General features: G+C 47.5%; 1 protein-coding gene across 1 annotated transcript; it reads right to left on the bottom strand.

Moving 5' to 3' along the window:
- Positions 1 to 299: 299 nt before the first annotated feature.
- On the bottom strand, positions 300 to 18,938 carry LOC149372216 (acetylcholinesterase-1-like). Its single transcript, XM_089585987.1, has 8 exons — positions 18,530 to 18,938; positions 15,790 to 16,115; positions 14,161 to 14,482; positions 11,685 to 11,831; positions 8,737 to 8,962; positions 5,300 to 5,467; positions 2,573 to 2,895; positions 300 to 450 (listed from the first exon to the last, which is right to left on the bottom strand). The coding sequence occupies exons 1-8, from the start codon at positions 18,898 to 18,900 to the stop codon at positions 300 to 302; spliced, it is 2,034 nt and encodes a 677-aa protein (XP_089442113.1). The 5' UTR covers positions 18,901 to 18,938.
- Between the last annotated feature and the right edge of the window lie 2,397 nt (positions 18,939 to 21,335).

Below are 21,335 nucleotides of genomic sequence, written 5' to 3'. Positions count from 1 at the left end.
AGTGCTCATGACGCGTTAGCGTCAGCCTTGGAGTCCACTGTAAAAACGCAAAGGTAAGAGGAAAATCAAAGAAAACACACTTGACAAGTCACATCACCGAAAGAAAGCGGCGTCGAAAGCACAGTGGAATAGTGGCCAACAGTCTCGTAATGGCAGTGTTAGTAAACTAGTTAAATACAGAAAAAAAGAAAAACGGCGTGCTGAATCCTCCTGAGGTGAACGCGTTGGAGAACTCATGCCCGAAGGCACGCCCATCGTTGAAGGAGTAGTCCTAGTATAAGGGTGGGGGCCGTCTTGCGCTAGAGCAGCAGACGGGGCTCGAGGAAATGGCACCGCTCCTCCCTGTGGCTGTCGTTGAGGAGCGTCAGCGCTTTCGCCGTGACACTTACCACCGGGAAGCTGTAGCCGGTGACGCGAGGCCAAGAGGCGTTGTTCACAGAGGGCAGGTGGCTGGAAGAGGAAATAGAACGAGGGCATTTACAAAATGCCCATCGGCCATGGGCCGTAGCGTGGACAGATTCATTTTGTTTTTGTTTCATTTGATCGTGACGTCAATAGTGACGAAACCAACAAAAGGTGGGGAAGCGCACGAACAATGACATACAAGACCAGTATGGTCCAGTATGGGCGACCTGCATGGGCGAGAGATGCGTGTATGCAAGCAGGTGGTATCATGGGTGTACTTCTCCCGCGATCAGCAGAAGTTATCCTACTCTGCCTACGTCACCAGCCTACGTCACCAGCCTACGTCACCGGTCTACGTCAACAATGACACATGACCAAATTAACTGAAAAGGAAATGAACCGTTACGTAATACGGCCTCCAGGGGCCGTATTCTTTAAGCTGCCCATTTTTCTTTCTCCATTCCGCGTCCATTCGGTTCTCTGTCAGTGGCCGCTCAGATATAACCGCGGCTGTGTGACAAGCGAACCGGCCATTGGGTTGGTGGCTGCTGGGCCTCACCATTGGCTGAAATTGGATTCAATATGTACCCATTGATGAGGTGTAACGCGGTACTATGTGAACTGCAATCGATCAGACGTGATCACTGGCTGCCATTGGTTGCGAAATGTAGCCAATGGTGAGGCCCGGTCACCAACCACACAATGGACGGGTCGCTTGCCACAGACGCTTGAAGGCCGCGGGTATATCTGAGTGACCGCTGATGGAGGACCGTATGGAGGCGAATGGTCAACGGAAATAGACAGTCTTTAGAATTTCGGCCCCAGGTTTCAACCTCACATCTGTCACACTGTGCATAATGTTGTGGGTTCGACCGACCGAATTCCGCCTGGCCAGGGTACTAGGTGAACGAAATGGAGTTGTTAACAAAGTCAGAAATAACGTTTCGGAACTCTAACAGGCGCCATATTTTTGCGTGCCTTAGTGGGGCGAGGAAACCGGCGCTGCAGGTCATTCCCCCCCCCCCCCCCCCCCCCCCCCTGCCGCTATGGGTGCAGCAGCTCCGGTCCGAATGTTTGCGTTGCTCCGCATGACTCAGCGTCATCATTCTGCGCGCCTCGTGCCTCGAACCCGGACGGCGAAGACGGAAAAGAGCGAACGCTTTTTCTACGCTAGATTTTGGCGGTGGTTTGACGCGCTTTTTAACGGGCTATCTCTTTATTTATTGATTTGCAATACCGTAATCACGTTCGGCATGTGACAGGATGGGAAATTACAATAATACAAATAATGAAGGGTTCAAGGTAATACAGTGAGCAAGTGCAGATTACAGAACAAAAATACATTTTTTTCCCCTCCAAATTCTCCATTGAATTGGTGCCTGTAAACTCATCCATACCGCGTAGTTCAGTCACTTGCTGTTTTTTAAATAAAATAATATTTGAACATATCAACCTTTAGAGTTTGTCATAACTGCGCGAGATTATCAGCAATAACGCTCTCGGGTATGACCACAATCGCACTTTATTTTTTTTCACCAATTCTTTTTACTATTGAAAGGCCTCTCACAACGAGAGCTTTGCATCGCTTCCGCACTTCGTTCTGCTGGTATCTTGTTAGTTCGGTGGTGTCTACGTTGTGAGCTACGTTCACTGAAATGGGGACAGCCGACTAAGCTGTCTATTTATGTCAATGTACCAGTTCGAACCCTGCATTGTGTAACAAGAGCCGCGGCGACTACGTGAACAGCACACTTCCTCCAGCACAATCGCTACATGATGATGGCATAACTCTGACATTTGCAACAGATGATCGCCCTCAAAGTGAGCCAACCCACAGGACACGACAGGGAGCCGTAATTTCCTCGATCGTGACCTCTTTGTCGATCGCCCGTCCTCAAAAAAAGGCTCTCAGGCCGTGTCTCTCTTTCGCCCTCGGCCCACAACATCTTATCTACAGGCCTTTAGGAGTCAGACCTACGTTGGCCTACACTGTATTATGGCAGACGGAGAACCAGTTAAGATATTATGGCAGCAAAGCCGACGCCATTTACTACGGAGACAGTACCTCACACAGCTATGTCTGCGCACAGTGATGGCTTCATCAAAAGGGTGTACACCGATTCGTATCCGCTGTCAGCAGTACATCGTAAGCGCTCAGCGGACGCACCCGTGCTTGGCAAACGAACTCCAGATGGCGATGAGTTCCCTGCTCAACTCAGCCCTGCTTCCTTTGTCCGACCCCGCCGGTTGGTCGGAGAGGAACGTGCCCAGGGCCCGCTCCAGGTCATCGTCGCGCCCTTCGCGCTGGGCTTCCTTTCCCGCGGCTTCCGTCCTGAGTGCCTCGCGAGGCAGAACGAAGCTGCTGATGCGGTTGAATCCCCGCGACAGGAACTGTGCGTAGAAGCGCACGGGACACGCGTGCAGGACGTCGCTGCGCAGGATATCGTCCGCATCGTCCGCCCAGCCAGTCTCGGGCAACGTCAGCACAGCCTGGGCCGTACGATTAGTGTCATGTCCGCGGAACATTGGATCATTGCCTGTATAGGCCTGTCAAAGGCTTACAGTATTGCTAAATAAATAAATAAATAAATAAATAAATAAATAAATAAATAAATAAATAAATAAATAAATAAATAAATAAATAAATAAATAAATAAATAAATAAATAAATAAATAAATAAATTGATGCAGAACGCATTTACACACGGCACAACCGATAACAAATGGTTCTTGCTGCTTCTGTTGAAGCTCAGCCGATATAAGGAGACAAAACACGCGCGCAGTTTTACATAGGCTTCCAGCCATAATAACTGCTATATAAAGCATTAGAGCTCTTATCGGGAAGGAAACACGTCGTCGGAAGCTAAGTTGATTCATTTGGTGAACAGAAGTGACGTCATCAGACTGGAACATTCCTATTGGCTGGAAGGAAGTGACGTCACCAGAACGGAAGTGGCGTCACTTCTGGTGGGGTATTACTTCTACGTGGGGGTTTTTTTGCTCTTGATATATTTGCAGTTCACCTGAAAATATCTTGTTGCGAGCCGGCGAAGTGTAGATTAAGAGCAGTTTCTTTAGCGGCACTACTGCTTGCTTCTGCTCCAGCAGGCACGTAGGTTAAGAGCTAGATAAGCAATATTTTACCGGTGCCTTTAGACGACTGTGAGGGATGCGAAGATAAGCCCTGCTCTGAAACCTTGTGAAAGAATTGGACGCGCTGTTGTAGCCCGGAGGCTAAATTGATCTGGTCATGATCGCAAAGTCCAGTGCTCGATGTGGGAGCGAAATAACCACAGTTTGCAAGGAGGCCGCTATGTTGAGGTTTTGATCCGTTTCATAAGCCTCACGTAGTAGAAGTTTATCGAAGGCAATGAATGGTTTTCTTATGAATAGCGTGAAAGACGGGGTATAAGAGAATGGGAGAAATACTGGACAAGCTCTTGATGACAATTGACGCTTTTTCGAACAAAAAGCAGCACAAAGAAGCGATGAGAAAGACAATGACGCAAAAGACACCATACAAAAGACAAAAGGACATTTAAAACTAGGGTAACTATAAAAAGAATGTCCAGGACTAGGAGAAAGGCTCATTCACAACCGGCCCATTAGAACAACGCTCTCTGGATCGTGAGCAGCCGAAGGAGGCTCTGTTTGGCTGTTCGCACTGGGGATGCGCTGCTGTCGGTGTTGTTTAGCGAACGGGCCTTTTGCCCTACCTTGATTCTTTGTGTTTACGCGCTCCCTTTGTGTCATGTCTTTTGCGGGATTTCCTCTCACCACGTTCTTAAGTATGAAATGTGGTTTCAGCCTATGTGCCATGCTTCTTTTTATATTGAGGCGCATTGTGCATGCTGGTAACGGCGTGGATGTTTTGCTTCAAGTTAGCTTACCATGGGCAAAAAATGTTTAGGTCTAGTATGTACATACTCTCCCTTTTCAAAGGACATACTCCAGCGTGAACGCCAAGCTATTGGGAACAAAAAGCCGCCAGTGTTATTTTTCACCGACGGATGTTGCGTTCTTTTAAAATGATTAAAAAAAAATTGGCAGTGGCTTAGCTCAGCTAGGCCAGGATATACGTAGCGAAAGCAGTTTCGTCGACTGACATTCCGGTAGCGGTCGTCGTTCAGCAGTTTGGGCGGCGTCTTTTCGCGAGAGGTTCCTGTCGTTCTTCGGGCGTTTCGGCCGCCCGCTTAGCCTTTCACGCCTCGTTTTCACGCTGTCGGCCGGCCTTGTACCATGGGACGACTTCTGGATCGGAAGACTCAATTTCACGCAGCCTGTACTGCTGCCGCGACGAGCACGGCCGCTCTCCTTCTACCATGGTGCGGGTATGAGGAGCGAGCGCATCGCTTCCGGCTTATATCCCAGCTGGGCGGCGTGACTCTGCGCATGCGCAGTGTGGCGCAGCGGCTGCGGCGCCATGGTTGCCATGGTACTGGCTGCCTTGGTAACGGCGCATGCACAGTAGTGGCCTTTAGCAGGCACCACGAAATGCACTTCTGCTAGCCTAGTGTAGCTTTCGCTACAAAATAAGGGCGTTCTATCGCTACCAGGAGTTCGGGACAGCTCCCAGCCAGTGCCGCTAAGACTAACTGTCTATCACGCATTGTTCCGCGACCACTCGGTCATTATCTCTCTTTGTGACGCCCCGGGTAACGTCATCGTACTATTTGTCAATGTTCAAAGTCGTACGCCACGTCGTGGCCGCCGAGGGAACTAGTAGCGCTTCTCTCGAGTTCGTGGTAATGACAGTGATTTATGATATACTCAGCTCCGTAAGCGAAACATAGAGAGCGAAAACAATCGTACAAATGTATCTCAAGTGATATAGTGAAACGTAAATTAGCTGCAACGCTTCTACCTATTGTAAAATTCCAAGGGCTTGTGTCACCTTTTTGTAGAAACTAGCAATCTCAGCCGCCGATTCCACACCCAGTAGCGCGAGGAAAGCCGTGGACGTGTTCTCCCTCAGAGCGGTCGCGAAGCTGTTCCAAAACGAGTCGGAAAGGTCGTAGAGCTCGCCGTCCGTGTAGCCGATGAGTATGTCGATGCGCTTAGGCTGCGAGGGAGATGCAGGATTGTTTTATAGTGGCTGCATGGCGGACCAGTGCGTCTTCTAAATCAATTAAAGTCAGGGGAGAGGTGGTTTCGATAAATAAAGCTCTCATCTATTACCTCTTTCTCAGGTTCGCCAGAGTTTGTAGTTGCTCCGTGGTTGGTGCTACAGGATACCTTTAAAGAGTACCCTGTAGCACCAATTTACACGTTATGCCTGGTGACATATTCATGTCCAACAATAGGGGATATTCGAAATTCCGCAAGTGAGCTTTTCCGCATAACAATGTCGCCCAATACGAGATGGCTGACAATGCGTTTCCAGCTGAAATAAAGCAAGACGGGCTAGTTTTTTTGTTTCAATTCTTCCAAAATACATTGCTTACATTCTATCCACACCCTCAGCGCATGTCGTGTAGTCTTTGCAGCTTTTTTAGAGAGAAGTCAGCCATCTTGTCTTTGGCAACATAGCTATGTGGGAAAGCGCACTTGCGAATTTTTGAAAATCCCTTATTCTGGACCAAAACATTTCTGAACGGTAGGTATGAACGCAATTTTTTCATATATTGTAAGATTTCGATATGAAAATCATTATATCCGCAGATATCCCGTCAATAGGATAGAATTTTTTGCTATTAACGCTTTTGTGACCGCCAAAAACGTTTCCCATTGGTTTTCTATGGCACACTTAACTGCTTCCATGCAAGCGATGGAAAAACTTTTACAGAAAGACGTTATTCTGCACATCGGAAGAATTGGTCATCACCTTGAATGAACTTGAGGGGGGGGGGGGAGAGAAAAGTGGGCGAATAAATTTTTACGTTTCTTCGTTTTTTATGAGAACAGGAACGATGGCCAATCACGTCATCAGCTCACGCTGGACACGAGCCATCGCTCCCTGCACGTGGTGCCACATCACGGAGGGTGGGCGAACAGGCGCGTCCGGAGAGAACCTATTCAGAAGAGTTTAATAGGGAAATAAGTGCGTGAAAATAAAGAGAGCAGATGCTGATGTTAATTTTTTTTCCAAGGCAAAGCGAACGCACCGGCGTTAACTTGTTGGTCACTGAGAATCCTTGTAAGGCGAGTCGAAAGCGACGGTTTTCGAGAATCTGTCCTGTGGGGCCACTTGACACAGGTGGCCCACCCACTCTGCTTCATGCTTGCAAATCGCGGTCACTACAGCATGTGTACTTCAATTTCCTACACTGTGCATATTGCAACGAGGCTCATGAAACCCCACGCTAATGAATAGAATTTAACTTCTTAAAACCGCAGATACTGAAAGTTTGCTATCATAAAAAATTCTGACACACATCTCCTTGCTGCCATATATACAGCTGCAGTAGCGCCTCGTCACTGCACCGATGAGTTGAGGTTCACTGGGTAGGCGTAGCCATGCGTGGCCGTGCAGCTGCCGGTGATAACGCTGCAGTCGCGTGCTGTACTAGCTAGGATTCATAAATAGGCTGCCGCCCGCTATGGCTATGGAGGGGGCTACCTCGACGGCCATGTACGTGGAACGGGCGCAATAAAGAATGTGGGACGTGTGGGAACGTAGATGCTCTTGTGGGAGGGGGGGATGTTTACAGAAGTTGCTGTCCCGACTTCACCTCGGGTGAGAAGGAGACGTCTGGGAGCTAATCATTTATTTAGCCGGCAGTTCAAGTTACTTGGAGTTTGAAAGCGAGGATGTGCACTTGAATGGCATTTCTTAAGGCGCAGCTTTCGAACAAATTAACCTGTCCTCTCTACCGCACACAAATAAAGTAGTTCTCACTTTATAGAGCCCGGGAAAGCCGTCAGTGGTATAGTAACCTCATAACGAAGACTGCCGTCTGTTCCGGTCGCACGTGTTGAGCGGTCATTTTTTTTTGACGAGGTCTGTACAACTTACTGTCTTCTTACGGCTTGAAGATGAGTTTTGCGGATGTTTTATTTCCTTGTTGGAGCTTTACGGATACTTTTCACGACTTTTTCAAAAGCAGATCTAATGAGTACAGTGAAATGCTACTACCTTGTGCATGACAGACGAAAGGGCAAATGTTTATTCCGACTTCTATTTCGAGGAAGTGTGCGGTCAGGACTAGCATCGAGTAACGGTGAGTATGGTTTTATAAAATGGTTGTATCATAGTGATTTGAAGGCGTTGACGTTGTTAATAGTGAGCGAAAATATGAAAATGGCGCCCCACTCTGGGATCACGCCACCATTTTGTGACTAATTAGAATAGAGCATTTCCGCCATGTGTTTATTCATCTCCTGACAAAAAAAAACAAGTGCCATATCTGGAACGTCGTTCAGCTCTGTGGTCTCGGGACTTACAGACTATAGATCACTATGATCATACCCATTTTGATACTCCCCACAAGACACATGTATCAAAATCTGGCGCCCTGATTGCTTCAAAACTTGAATAATAGCTGATTGTCACTTCCTCTGCGGTGTTTATACGGACTAGTCATGAATAAAACACGGGGAAGAAAACAGAGCTTCATCGATACTGAACTTTGCAGCTCATTGGCGGCTCTACCATCTGCTATCTTCCAGAATCTGACATCAGTATACACCTTGAATGCTGTTCAAGGATTCGTAATTTACGCGATTCAAGAAGCTTTGTTACGTTTTGTACAGCTTAAAGCCCCAAAGCAACTCAGGCTATGAGGGATGCCGTAGTGGAGGGATCCGGATAGTTTCGACCACGTGCACCGCCGCGGCGGCCTAGTCATTTGAGCATCCACCTCGCATGCAGGAGGTGCGGCGTTCGATCCCCAGTGCCGCCGGGTGCCCACCGGTGATACAATGGTTACAAGCTTTCCCCTGCCTGGTGCTCGGCTTCTTTAGAGTGAAATGCTTGAAAAATGGGTCTTCGACTCCCCCTTGGGTATAAGACAAAACATTGTGTCATGGCGCTCTTTGGCCATAGATGCCCTTGCGCCATAAAAATTCATCATCATCATCATCAGTTTCGACCACCTGGGATTCTTTAACGTGCACCGATATCGCACAGTACACGGGCCTCTAGCATTTCCACTCCATCGAAATGCGACCGCAGCGGTCAGGATCGAACCCGCATCTTTCGGGTCAGTAGCCGAGCACCATAACCAGCGCGGCGGTAATTCAAAAAGCCTGTAAATAGTAGCCCTTCTAAGAAAGAGGGCGGATGCAGAACCGCTTCAGCTGGCGTTTTTAAGCCATTATGAAGGTGGGCATTTTTAGGAGCATTTGAGTTCCTAGAGAACCGCGTCTGGAGACTTTGAATTGGCAACTGACCCTGATTAGGTTGCGGCGGTCGTACGGTGCGAAGCTCATCAAGGGATGGTTATAGGACGGGAAGAAGACGGGTATTTCGCCGGCGACCCCGCTCTCCAGGACTTCTACAGCGCTGGCGTTGCGGATGCAGTGCAATACGCGCTGCGTGGTCGCATTCGACACGCAACGCAGTCGCGTAGCTAGCGTCGCCATGTTGCTAGGGGCGCTGACGGTGTTGTCGAAGTACCTGCGAGTCAGGAAACGCCGCGATGAATGTAAGAGCACCAAACTGGGGCACTGTGCACGGAACTGGTCGAGGTCAAGTATGCTTCACGGTCGGCCAGGTCTCACGCACTGGGAGGTCGAGATGGCCCATATGAAAACAGAAAGAGTACTGCGACGAGTTCCCGTTTTTTGACTTGCTCTTGCATCGCCAGCGTTGTTATGCGGTTTAGGCTTCTTTGAAAGGTAACATTGTAATACTTATCAAGTCGAAAAAAAAGAGGTAGCCCTTCAAGTGATGCACGCCTGTTTCAATTATTGATATGTACTCACGGTCTGTAAATATGCTTTGTGTGCAGCCAATTTCACCGAAGCTTCTACGCTACGCGTTTACTCAATCGTCACGAGGTGACACAGCGGAAAAAGCTGAATTAACTATCACAGTTTCCACACCAGATACCAAAATACTACGTTTCCCTGTTCACTCGCTTTTCCATTTATCATTGGCAGGTGCCATCTGTCTGGTTTAGATATTTATTGCAGTACTGACAAACCACAAATAGGCAAAAGAATGGAACGGCGGGAGAAGGGGATGACGCGGAGGGGAGGAAAAAATTTATCTTACTGCACTGATATGGGTTAGGGATAATGTAGAAAGAGAATAGAACTTTTCTCGCTGAAACATGGGCCTATTTGGGTTAGTAGCACTGTTACGAGTGGTAAGCAGTTTTTAAAATGGGCTTTGCCCCCTGGTAAAACACAACTGTATTCGATTGTTTGGTTTTTTTTTTACCACCGCCATAAAACGGGCTCGCACTCCTACCTTTGTGAGAGTTCTTTAAGCCGAGATCTTGACAATGGTCTCTACATAACAACACAGGTTCAGAAGTAAAGCTTTTTACAGCACTAACACTTCTTCCAAGGCTATCACAACCGTGCCGGGGGTCTCAGGAGGATTTTATCGAACTGTCGTTTCTGACGATTCTTTTCCCAATTAACTATTCGAGCTCTTTAGCATTTGTGGAGTAAGCTGTAAAGTCAGGTTCGACAGCTAGCAAATACAGTCTGGTATCACAGTCGGGCTGACCATGGAAACAAATGCAAAGTTATCAAGTGGAATAGCGGTTGTTGCGAAGTACGCCCACAGGACGAGAAAAAAAATGCATAATAAGGCGTAAACTTCGCTGCCTGTGGCGCTCGCACGATGTATTAAAAACTGCTAGATCGATGTTATCGAGATGCTGTATAGCGAACGAAAAAAAAAAAAAAACTCCTGGGTACTCAAGCGACTACGTTGCAACGTTAGAAGCCAAAGAAGAGGTGGCACAGAAGCTGAGGAAAAGCTAAATTTTCTTGCCCCTGCCAAAAAAACATTCATCTGAGTTTTAACGCACATAGACGCAGCGCGTTTACAAGCGTGGTGGAATACGTTGGTACCTAAGACGTGACTCCAATCGCAACTGACCACGCAGGGAATCTTAATAGTCTGCATGCATACGGAAAAGACATTCCGACATTGCAGAAAAAATCGCAATTGCTTTTGCTTTGGTTAGTGGTAACGCATACGAAGAGAGTAACTTAATTATATCTGATTCTCAAAATTTAATAACGGCCTGAGGGGCGAGTTGGTGCATGATGAAATGAACGGCGGCGCAACAAGTACACTAACAAGAAAGGGACACCACATGCGCACAATACCAACTGTTTATTACACGGAAATGTAGCATATTTATACATACAGCTCAAGCATGAGACTCATCGCATTATCGCTCCGAACCCAACAAGGGAAAAAAAAGGCAGCAACATCAGGATAAGAGACAGGAAACCTTTAAACCCTGCAGATAAACTAACAGATTCTGATAAAAGAAATTAGATGAGGAGACCATCTCTTAGCAAAAGCAGTGTCAAACAATCGTAGCAACAGCGGGGTCATACATGAGAAGCAAAAACAGTCAGAAACCAAAGTGATTCTCAAAGTGCAGGCAGAAACTTCGCCAGAGGAAGAATCTCTGATACAGCCTACTCTCTGATATAGCCTACTACAATGAGGGACATTACTGCCTGTTATAGAAATATAAGACAAGGATACCCTTAGCTGAGGGAAGAAGAAACTACCCTGCGAAGACCACAACCTCAATCCTGTCAGCAAAGTGCACCCTGTGCTATACGTGATGTACACAGAGAAGTGCCCACTGTGCGAGGAAATCTCCCGCACATACCTCATGGCATAGGAAAGTCGAGAAAATGACTGAATTCCTAGAGCTAGAGCCAACCCACTAAGGAGCAATGGGGGGAAGTGCAGGCCAGCTGTCGGCATGAGGATCAGCGGAACCTAATTGCAAGGACCACTGCAGCTGCCTACTCTAATGGTCTCCTCGACGAAGGATTCCACCCATTGTGACCCACTCTATTCTAACTCTAGGCCGAATATAGACAGTCTTTTTCCTCTTCTTTCTCCTAACAGGCCGGCCTAGACTCTACGGGCGACTGCATTGGTCAGTATCTCAAGCACACGCTCCTACCGAATCTAGGCTTTTGTTAAAAGATGCTCAAAACTTGGCTTGACCTGTAGCTTTGAGTTAAGACGACTTGTCTGGTCTCGTGGTATTTCATCTTCTGAGGGCTCTCGTATCAGGCCGAGTTATCGGTGACTATTTTAGATAAGCGGAGTTCGATTCTGTTACCAGTGCTTCCTCACAGTGAGAAATTCAAGGCGAATGTTTCCAAAATACTTCCATCTTTGTTACCTAGTGAACGGTGTCTCATTGATGAGTATGGCCCTGGTGACGTTAAAGACCCGCCGGTTGTGGAGTAGGTAGCCGACTGCAGACGCCCCGGAGTTGTGACCAAGCGCCACTATGTTCGTTGCGTCGCCGCAGAAATGCTGGACATATCTGCGAATTATTGCAGGGAACGACGACCTAGACCTTAGTTTATGGTGCTATGGTGTTTATTATTTCTACATGACCTTTCATTAGCATCGTTCGCGGGAAAAGTTACGAGAGTTCGCGTTTGCTGATATGAGCGAACACATGCATCAAAACACCACTGTTAACGCAGATACTTGCTACAATGTACTGAGTAATCAAGTTCCAGCAAGCGCTGCAGTACAGATGTTGTGGAATGGGGGTCTTATCCCAAAATTAGCCTATATATAGGAAGGGCGAGAGGAGGCATTTTAACCAGTCTCAAAATAGCCTGTTGTACGATATACAATTCGTCTAATATAATGAAACCAGCTTGCGAAAATCTGCCTTAAGTAGCCTAAAGCATGCTTTGCGTTCACTGCGAAGTAAACGAGGATGGCAGTCGATGTAATGAACATGCGATAGAGATACCGGGTGTTTCAGCGAACACTTTAAAAAATATTCAAAAATAGGCTTTTTGGGGTAAAAATATGGCTTTTGCGGCGTAGTACTAACAGTGTTGGCGGACGTCAGGACACAGGTGATTCATCTTAAGTAGTAAGCTGGTTGACTAATTTTTAATTATTAACCTTTTTGCATTTATTTATTTATTTCCAAATGATGTCCTTGCGGGCTGTTACATGGTGGGAATGGTATAGTCAGTCAGTACAAAACAGTTCCAGCTCTTTTACAAAAGTTTCAAGTGAACAAGTTTTGTTGAATACGTGTCGGTCAAGGTTATTTCATTCTGTAATTGCTTTAGGCAGAAACGAAAACTTATAGACATCAACTCTCGGCCTGTATAACATAACTGCGAAGGATGGTTAGTACGCGATGACAGCCTTCCGGGTGGTCGCAAGTACAAGATGGAATCCAGATTGAACATATTGTGATAAAGCTGAGAAAAAAACTTAAGCCTAGTAATTTTTATGCGAATAGCCAATGTTGGTAACTCTGTTCGTAAAAGAAGTTCTGATACGGACTGCGTTCTTTGGTAAGACGAAAATATAAACCTTACTGCAAATCTTTGAACACGTTCAACCTTTCCTACAAGATATTGCAGATTCGCATCCCAAATTATGCTTGCGTATTCCAGAGTTGGTCTTACTATTGATTTATATGCTTGTAGTTTGACATTCGATGGTGCATCTTTTAGCTTAGAGATTTGGAGCCGGTTGTCAGTAACAGCCATATCAGTTTTTAGAATTTCGAAAACACGATCGAAAAGCCATTTCAGGAAATGGCTGAATCCTCTTGTAAGCTGCTACGTTTAGCTATTTCGTGACGACAGTGGGGTACTGAAAACGGCTTCACTTTTTGTCACATGCTGGTGACATGCTGAGAATTTCGCGAAGCTGCAGTATTGTTCCTCTACTGTTTGCAGCCCTGGTACGCATTTTATTTCTTGACGACGAAGTTCATTTTACTTGTAAAGAGGAAACTCCTGGACTTTAGACAGGCGCGGTTAGAAGTTGCAAGTTCCATTGCGTGTGTTACCAAGCTGGGGCAGGAGCAATGTGAAAAAGGCTCTACGATCACAGCAGATTTCCGCATGAAGGCACGCTATGCCTCCTGATCACGATGAAGGAACATTTAGTCAGTACTGCGAAACAGTTGCGCTTGCTTTGTTGATGTACCTTCCCAATACACTCGCATGTTTTTATGGCACCTCTTATTGACAGCGGTCTGCTACAGTGGTCTTCCAGTTGTCAAGAACGTAAATTGCTGGGCTAGTTGCTTCATAATGGACACAAGAAAAGATTGGTTTGGACAATTAGTTTTTGGCAATTTTTACTAAACCTGGACGATTAGTTTTTATTTTTGTTTTTGATAATGCTAAGACCACGCGCATGAACGTTTCCGGTTGGCATTTGGAACCAAATTTTGAAACATATGTTTGTCGACATTGTCTACGTCACTTCTAGCCTTGTAAAATGGCAATTGGCAGCTAAGTTTTTTGTAAAAAAACAAAAAAAAACTTAGGCCTCGTGGACCTGCCTTGAGAAGGGTTTTTATTTCTTATTTCAAACATATTTAACACAGAACTCATCCTTTGGTAGCACGTCAAAAGGTTGAGATTCTCTGCTTGATTATCTGTCTCTAATTTGGTGCTAATCCTTCACTTGCAGAAAATTCGGAATAAAGTGAAGGAGAACGTGCCAGCGTTCCAGATATTTGTGCACCGACATATCACAATCACGCACTGACGATACCTTGGACACCACATCGCGACGTAGGACCACGTTTTCATTGTTTTCGATCCGACTCTCACGCATCGCCAATAGTCTATGACCAGACTTGCTCGATGCATACGCACGTCTTCGTCCAGTTCATGGCCAGGACGAGGTCGGCGAGGCCAACGTTTCCCGGCGCCTCGGGAGGTGCGTTGAGGAAGCCCATGACTCCGAGTCGGTAGCGCGGTGAAACGACCACGACGTCGCCGAGCGCGGCCAGGCAACGGCCTTCGTTCTCGACGTTCGACCTCTGGAAGAATTGGCCGTGCACCACAAAGACCACCGCCCGCTGGCCAGATGACTGGCAGTCGCCCGGGGGCTTCCAGATGCTCAGCGAGAGGCAGTCTTCGCGGCCGTGGTACCAGGAGGGGGCGTCGCCCTCCCCCTTGTCGCCATTCCTGACACCTACCCGGATGCAAGGGGAGAAAGTGAGCGGTGCACTCCAGGAGAGCTGAGCGACAAATTTGCGTCTCGAACATTCGGCCTGCGGTGTTCCTGCTCGTGTTTATATCTAGCAGAGGAGGAAGAAAAAATGTCCAACATGTTCAACATTCTTGGACGAACATTTTGAATATTGGAAAATTGTTAGGCTCTATCATGGAAATACTGAAGGTAATGATCCATGCTTCCGATGTGTAGCAAAATCTTTCTTTTATAGTTTGTCCTTTGCTCGCATCGAGCAGTTAAGACTGCCGCATAAAACCAATGAGGAACACTTTTGACGATAGCTAAAGCGTTAATAGCAAAAAAAATGCAAGCCTGCCGACGGGAGATCTGCGGGTATATTGAATGTTTTAGTGGAAGCTCGCAGCACATGAAAAAATTGCGTTCATAAACTTTTTCTCGTTCAAAAATGCTTTTGATTTTGTTTAGAATCATTGGGTACGTGTCAGCTGTACTCCATGCTCTATCGTCATTTCGGCAGGGAAGTACTCAAGCCCACGTTGTTAATAACAGTAACGTTCAGGTGGGCGCTGATATTATTGAAAAAAAAAAAAACAATAGTCTTTGTTGAGATACTGTCCTCTGTTGCCAGAAGGTGGATCAGAACTCTCCTCTATTTCTTTGGAAGCCGTAAATTTTGAGCCTAGCGCACCTTCCTTGTGTTGCGTAAAACGCGCATGCAGCCGCAGCACCAAATAAGTGGTACATTTTAAGCGCTTTTTGATCTGCTACACCGTTGGTTTGTTGATGCTTACTCACACTCTGTGTGGTACTAGAAACAAGATTGTCACATGCGGCGCACTGCGCTGTGTTCTGTAGAAAGAAGCAGGTGGAACACTTCCTCAGAGATGGACTTAGCTTGCAGAGCTTAACATCCAGACGTTGGGAGTGTATCCCCTTTAATTCACTGGGCGAGGCCTCTACTGGCCACCGTACTGCACCCTTCCGCTTATATGTTCTAACATTAAAGATGTGAAACAGTCCCGGCATTTTTTTTCTTCCAGAATTAAGCAAAAAGACAAACGGGGAGCTATGTACAAGAAATGCACAGGGAACAGCGGTTGCACATAGTTTTGAGTCTCACGCGCCGGACGTGACGAATGATGGCGAGTAATTGATAGAAACAGGAAAGAAAGAGCGCAAACGCTGCCAGGTCTCGGTTGCGGGGAGCCCGAAGAAGCTGCTAGGTTAACACTGTTGCATTCCACTAAGAGAACACACGACCATTAGAAGCCCGTGGGCGACAAGGGCAGCCTCAGCGTTCTTACCGTTGCGTTCTACCCTGTCGCTGAGCTGGATGCAGGGAGCGGGTGGCCGCGTGCCGTCGTAGACCGTGTCGGGGTCCAGCGGCGCAGTGGCTACCCTTGGGCTGCGGAAGCGCAGCTCGCCAAGGGGCGGCTCGGCGAAAGGCACCCCGCGAAAGGCGTGCACCTCCCGCCCCTCGCAGTCCATGGCCGAGCCGTGCACGATGCCAAACGGGCCGCGGACGAGGACTTCTGCGCTCTTGATCGACAGGTACCGGGCAATGATGAGCGTGAAGACGGCCACCATCAGCATGGAAGCCACGCAGCACGCCAGGTACGCCGGCGTTCCGCTGCGGTTGGTTAATAATGTAACCTGTGCCTTACGCTTAATGATGCACCTTAACCAGTTGGTTAGTCCAACCGGTTCCTTAACTATGAGCACTCGTCCACAAACGTGTCCAGAGCGCTGGAATGGTGGACCAGAGAGTGCCCTTGCGTCATTTATGAGTGACGTAGGGCTCGAAACAAGGCATTATCGTGCATGCACATTCCCACGAATCATGTTCAATTTTTTTTTGTCTTCAGAAAGTGTGCAGGTCCCGCCAGGCAACGGCAATCATTATAAATGCGCAACAGAGCAACTGTTCCAGCGCTCTAGACAAGTTTGTGAACGACTGTACAGTATAGGATTGATTAAAATCACCGGCGTGCCCCTGCACTTAGTGTGCGCTGGGACACGTCAGAGCTTTTCGGCGCAGGCTGGCAGCACTGCTTGAACTGTGCACTGCAGGCGCGAAGATGAAACTCGCATAGTGGAATGTTGGAAACAATGCATACGCAGCGGTAAGAACTTCTTGTTTGCATAACAGGATTTTTCGACTTTCTTCGGTGTTGTTCTGCGCATTTGTTTTCGAAAAGCCGCCGAGATCAGTCGCTGTAACGCCAGCGTGTCGGTCCCCTTCACGGATATGACTGGACAAAGGCACTGAGACAGGATACTTCATCGAAGTTTCATTTTTTCTAGACATTCCCTTTTTTTTTCGGAGTCGCTAGAGGGTTGGAATTGACTCGCGTTGGCTCGCTGCAGCGCGGCCACTTGACGCCCTCACATGCGAAATAAGCATGACCGTGGTGGATTTCTTTTCCCCTTGCAGATACTTCTCTGTGAACGTGCTTAGGCAGGCAACAGGAGCATTTTGTTTTCATTGAGACAACGTAAGCCAGTATGACTGATCTCGGGCTGGTAAGAGTAAAAATCTTCTTTAGAAATTCAATCGGGGATCAGTGAAAGTATATCAGGCGCCCATTAACGTAACATATCCATCGACAACAACCAGTCAGTGAGAGCAGTGACCGCTAGCCAATTCCCACGTCACGAGAGTTGTGTGTAGAGTCAGCTGTAGATAGATTCCACGCTTCGGGTCGAAGTTAGAGAGGAAGGTAAAAGCGGTAGGACTTCCATGCTTTCCATTCCCCGGCTGCATCGAAGGTAAGCATGCAATGCGTCGCTTTAAGCCACGCGGTGGATGGAAAAAAAATATATAACGAGTTTTGGGCGCCCAATATTCATTACATTTCTTGACGACAAAATATTGAAGGGGGCCTGAAACTTTCATTCGAAGAACATAAGGCAGCGTTGTTTGCCTGCTTGTTTCAAAGTAGTAACTTCCTTGCACCCTGCGTCAATCGACCGACACTATAAAGGAATCAAGACGGGTTATGAAGGCGAGCGCAATGTGTTTAAACTAGGGGTGCGCGAATATCAAATTTTTCGAATACGAATCGAATACGAATACTTAGCTCCGAATATCGAATCGAATATCGAATAATCAAGGACAGACGGATTTAACCACTGCAAAACATTTATTTCAGCATCCAAGAACACAGTTCAACGATTAATGAGTAAATGAACACAAAAGGTGTGTGTGGCTGCACAGAAAGTATCAAAGTCTAGAACATTATTCTTAGAAGAATGGAAATATCACAGAAAATGGCTAGTACACAGCATTGATTAAGGCTAGCTTGCCATAAGCACAAAAGCGCGTCGTTGGGATGAACATTAAAGGTTGTCGTGAAGGAAAACCAGCTGCTCCACATGGTGAGGCCGAAGTCGTTCCCTTCGAGCTGAAACGACTTCTCCAGCCACAGAAAATGCCGTCTCACTCGGCACTGAAGTGGCAGGTATTGCGAGGTATTTCGTGCACAGCTTTGACTATACCAGCTTCGCAGGCAAAGCCACAAGGACGCTCACTAGCACAGTCAGCTACGGCATGGCCCAACGTTACACATGGCATATTCTAGGCACTATAACATGGCTTTGGGTGCCGCCATGTTGCTATGTCTATGCCGATAAGACTTGCGGGCCGAAATGAACACCGGTGCTTGCAATGGCATATCGGCCAAATCCGAATATTCGCGCCGGATCGAATATTCGAAACAACACGAATACTTGGATATCGAATCGAATTCGAATACTAAAAATATAATATTCGAAATGTATTCGAAAATTTCGAATATTCGCACACCCCTAGTTTAAACGCTTTCAATACGACTGTGTTCAAATTAAAAGGACTTGGGACTAAGTGCTAATTCGTTACGCCGAATTCATAACGGTCCTTTAGTCCCAAGTGTTTTATTAAGACTGAAAATCCTTATGATTATTCCGAAAAACTTAGTTACGCCCAAGTTATGGCATGCTGCGTGCTTTTGGCCGCAAAGCGAAGGAGAGGTAACCAGCGATTCAGAGGAGCAAGGGGCCCCTCACCTTTGTTGCTGTTCTCCGCTCGCCTTCTTCACATACATGCTCCAGAAGCTCTGCATGGAGGCCGTCGGGTTGTGGGGCCCCTGCGTGATGGGAGTCTCGGGGTTGGTGGCGATCGCGCTGCTGGCGGGCACACCCATCCGCTCGGGCGTGTCCTCGAAGTAGCCGAGCTGGATGCGGGCCTTCATGGCCGCCAGCTCGGGGTCCGTGTTCTGCGTGTTCTCTGAGGCCGGCGGCATCTTCGAGCTGCTGCGACGGGCCATTCTTCTCTCTTCTTCTGCGGACCGGGCCGCTCCGCGTGCCGATTGCCCGTGCGCTTCGGAATCCCCTCTCTTCTTTTTCGGCGGACAAGCACCTCGTGCGTGAATGCTCATCGCGAAGCAAAAATACGCTAAAGATCCCCAGGTGGTCGAAATTATTCCGGAGACCTCCACTACGGCACCTCTTTCTCTCTTTCTTTTTTCACTCCCACCTTCTCTTCCCTAACGGCGCGGTTCAGGTGTCCGCCGATATATGTGAGACAGATATGCGCCATTTCCTTTCCTCAAAAACCAACTTACCAATTTACCACTTAAATCTGCTTAAGAGCTGAAATGAGAGGGCCTTTGCCTGTTCTATTTTCTCCCCCCTTTTTATATTTTTGAGTTTTTGCTTGTTTTATAAATTTTATTTTTGTTGTTTTTGTGTTTTTTGTCTTTTAATTCTTTGTTTTCAGATAACTGCGGCGACCCGCATTGGAGCAATGTCAAAGCTAAACGTCCACATACTATATCGACGCTATGACTATTATGACGTCCAAGTGTTATATCGACGTCCACGGTTATTGCATATCAACCAAATTTGGAATTTAGCGGGAATTTTTCACCCACTATTTATGCAATCATTTTTTTTCGTATATCTTATTAGAACGACATGTACATGCGGACAAAATTTGCGCAAACTTTTTGATGACGCGTGCATAGCCAGATAATTCTATCGCATTAAAAACAAACTTTATTTGATTGTTTTCCCTGCGACAGAAGTTACGTCCTGGATATTTGTCTCACAGTTTTTGCTTTTGGTGTACTTATAATGCTTGCGTGTTTGAGTAAAGTTTTAAGCACTTTGCTAAAGACGTCGATTATGCCAGTGAGAGAATTCTTTTAAAGATTGCCATCTGGAGCTGCAGACGAAGAAAGCAGATAACACGAGGTTAACGCTGCTCATGGAAGGAAGGGAACACCCTATTTGGAAGCCTGAAGGTAAGGCTTCCGTGCCTTCACCTAGAGTGTCCTCGTCCCGACGTTTAACGATTAAGTTTTGGTTGTACCTAGTTCCATAAGAGGGGAAATAGCCTTAAAGCGGTCGAGAGGAAATCAGGCATGAGCAGACAAGGAGGGCAATGCCATTGTTAATATGAATAATGTAGTAGGACAGATAACACTGACAAGTATTATTCACATGGATATGATGCATTTATTGCTGCGAGATTTGTATTTGCTGTTGAAAAATGTTTTCTCGCCTGTCTGATCCAAAGTCGAGACTTTCTGATGTCAAAATATCCGAAAACTGACTTAAACTAACGTGGACTTTATGACTGCCGTTGGTGAGCGGTGCATCTAGCAGCAGCCTAAATTAAAACTGTCGCCTCTCAGACGCTGAAGGCCTCTATCAGCCGTCGCAACCGTCGGTTCATTTGCGTTTGTACATGTGTAACGATAGATGATGTTGCTGATCTCGATTACGAAGTTCTCGCGATGAACTACGGCCAGCATTTTAGCGACCTCAATCCCACATAGCGTGCGAGGCTTTTGAGGGCTGAAGCTTTGTTTCTGGCACGTAGTCCCAGTGTCGAGAAGTCGGCAGCGTCGGTAGCAAGCGAAGCTACTGGTGCGGCACCTGTCACCGCCGGACATATTTAAATCCTGTAATAAAAACTTTGAAATAACCTCGGCGACCCGCATAGGAGCAATGCGAAAGCAAAACGTCCACTGTTACGTCTGGCCTTCGTCGTGGGGAAGACAACGACATGGCAGCAGCGAAACGCCGACAAACCCCGAGACGCGCGTTGGGTGAACGCCTGGATTGCCACGGAAGCCGCGTCCGTCTGCCCGGTTGAGCGAGCGTTTCCCGTACACCGAGTGTGAACGCGCGTTCGAAACGCGCGCGAACGCCGCTCATGGACATTTCGGCGTCTGCGCTACGTGGTTGGCATCGTTCCCCTCTCCCAGCGCGTGACGACGGCGTGATCTCTCGGGAGTGAGTAGTGCGTGCGTGTCGGTGATTGGTGCCAGTGAAACCCGGCCCCCATCTAGGGACCCTAGGGAAGAGAACTCTTAAAAAGCCGGCAGCGGCACGGCCGAAGAGTTTTTTGTCATCATGGTCTCCTGTTGAGCTGTCGTGATGCAGCGTTCCTGCAGCTCACTTGTAAATATTCCTGTATAAATTCCTCTTCATTGTCTTTTCCCAGCAGCCTCGTCTCAGACGTCCCTCATTCACTCTCCGGCACACGGCCATGCTACCTCGTCCGTAACAAACTGGTGGCAGCGGTGGGATGCTGCTACCTCGTCCCTAACAAACTGGTTGGCAGCGGTGGGACGCGAAACATCGGACGCCAGCGGAGAGTTGCGGACAACGGGACGCTGAGCAGCAGAACGGCGAGTCGGGGGCAGTGCAACGAGCCCTGTGTGTTGACTGGTTGCCTGCAGCGGACCGACTGCGCTGGATTCTTGGCTGCGAGGTTTGGTGAGCGCGGAACTTTCTTCTGCTGAGTTTTGCCAGGCTTTTGTTAGTGTCGGGAACAGAGCTGGTAATTGGGTTGTCGTTGCTG

Source organism: Amblyomma mixtum, chromosome 1 (genome assembly GCF_055824585.1).
Source record: "Amblyomma mixtum isolate Tamu chromosome 1, ASM5582458v1, whole genome shotgun sequence".
NCBI classification, from domain to species: Eukaryota; Metazoa; Arthropoda; class Arachnida; order Ixodida; family Ixodidae; genus Amblyomma; species Amblyomma mixtum.
Note: the sequence above shows the minus strand (reverse complement) of the source record. Positions and strands in the feature narration are given on the sequence as shown.

What these genes read in the sequence shown, in the direction of transcription:
- LOC149372216 (XM_089585987.1), bottom strand. Translation starts at nt 18,900, where the DNA reads ATGAGCATTCACGCACGAGGTGCTTGTCCGCCGAAAAAGAAGAGAGGG. An exon ending in GCCATGAACTGGACGAAGAC is followed by an intron (nt 11,832 to 14,160) that starts GTGCGTATGCAT and finishes AATAATTCGCAG; the next exon opens with ATATGTCCAGCATTTCTGCG. An exon ending in TTGCTAGTTTCTACAAAAAG is followed by an intron (nt 2,896 to 5,299) that starts GTGACACAAGCC and finishes CGTACGGCCCAG; the next exon opens with GCTGTGCTGACGTTGCCCGA.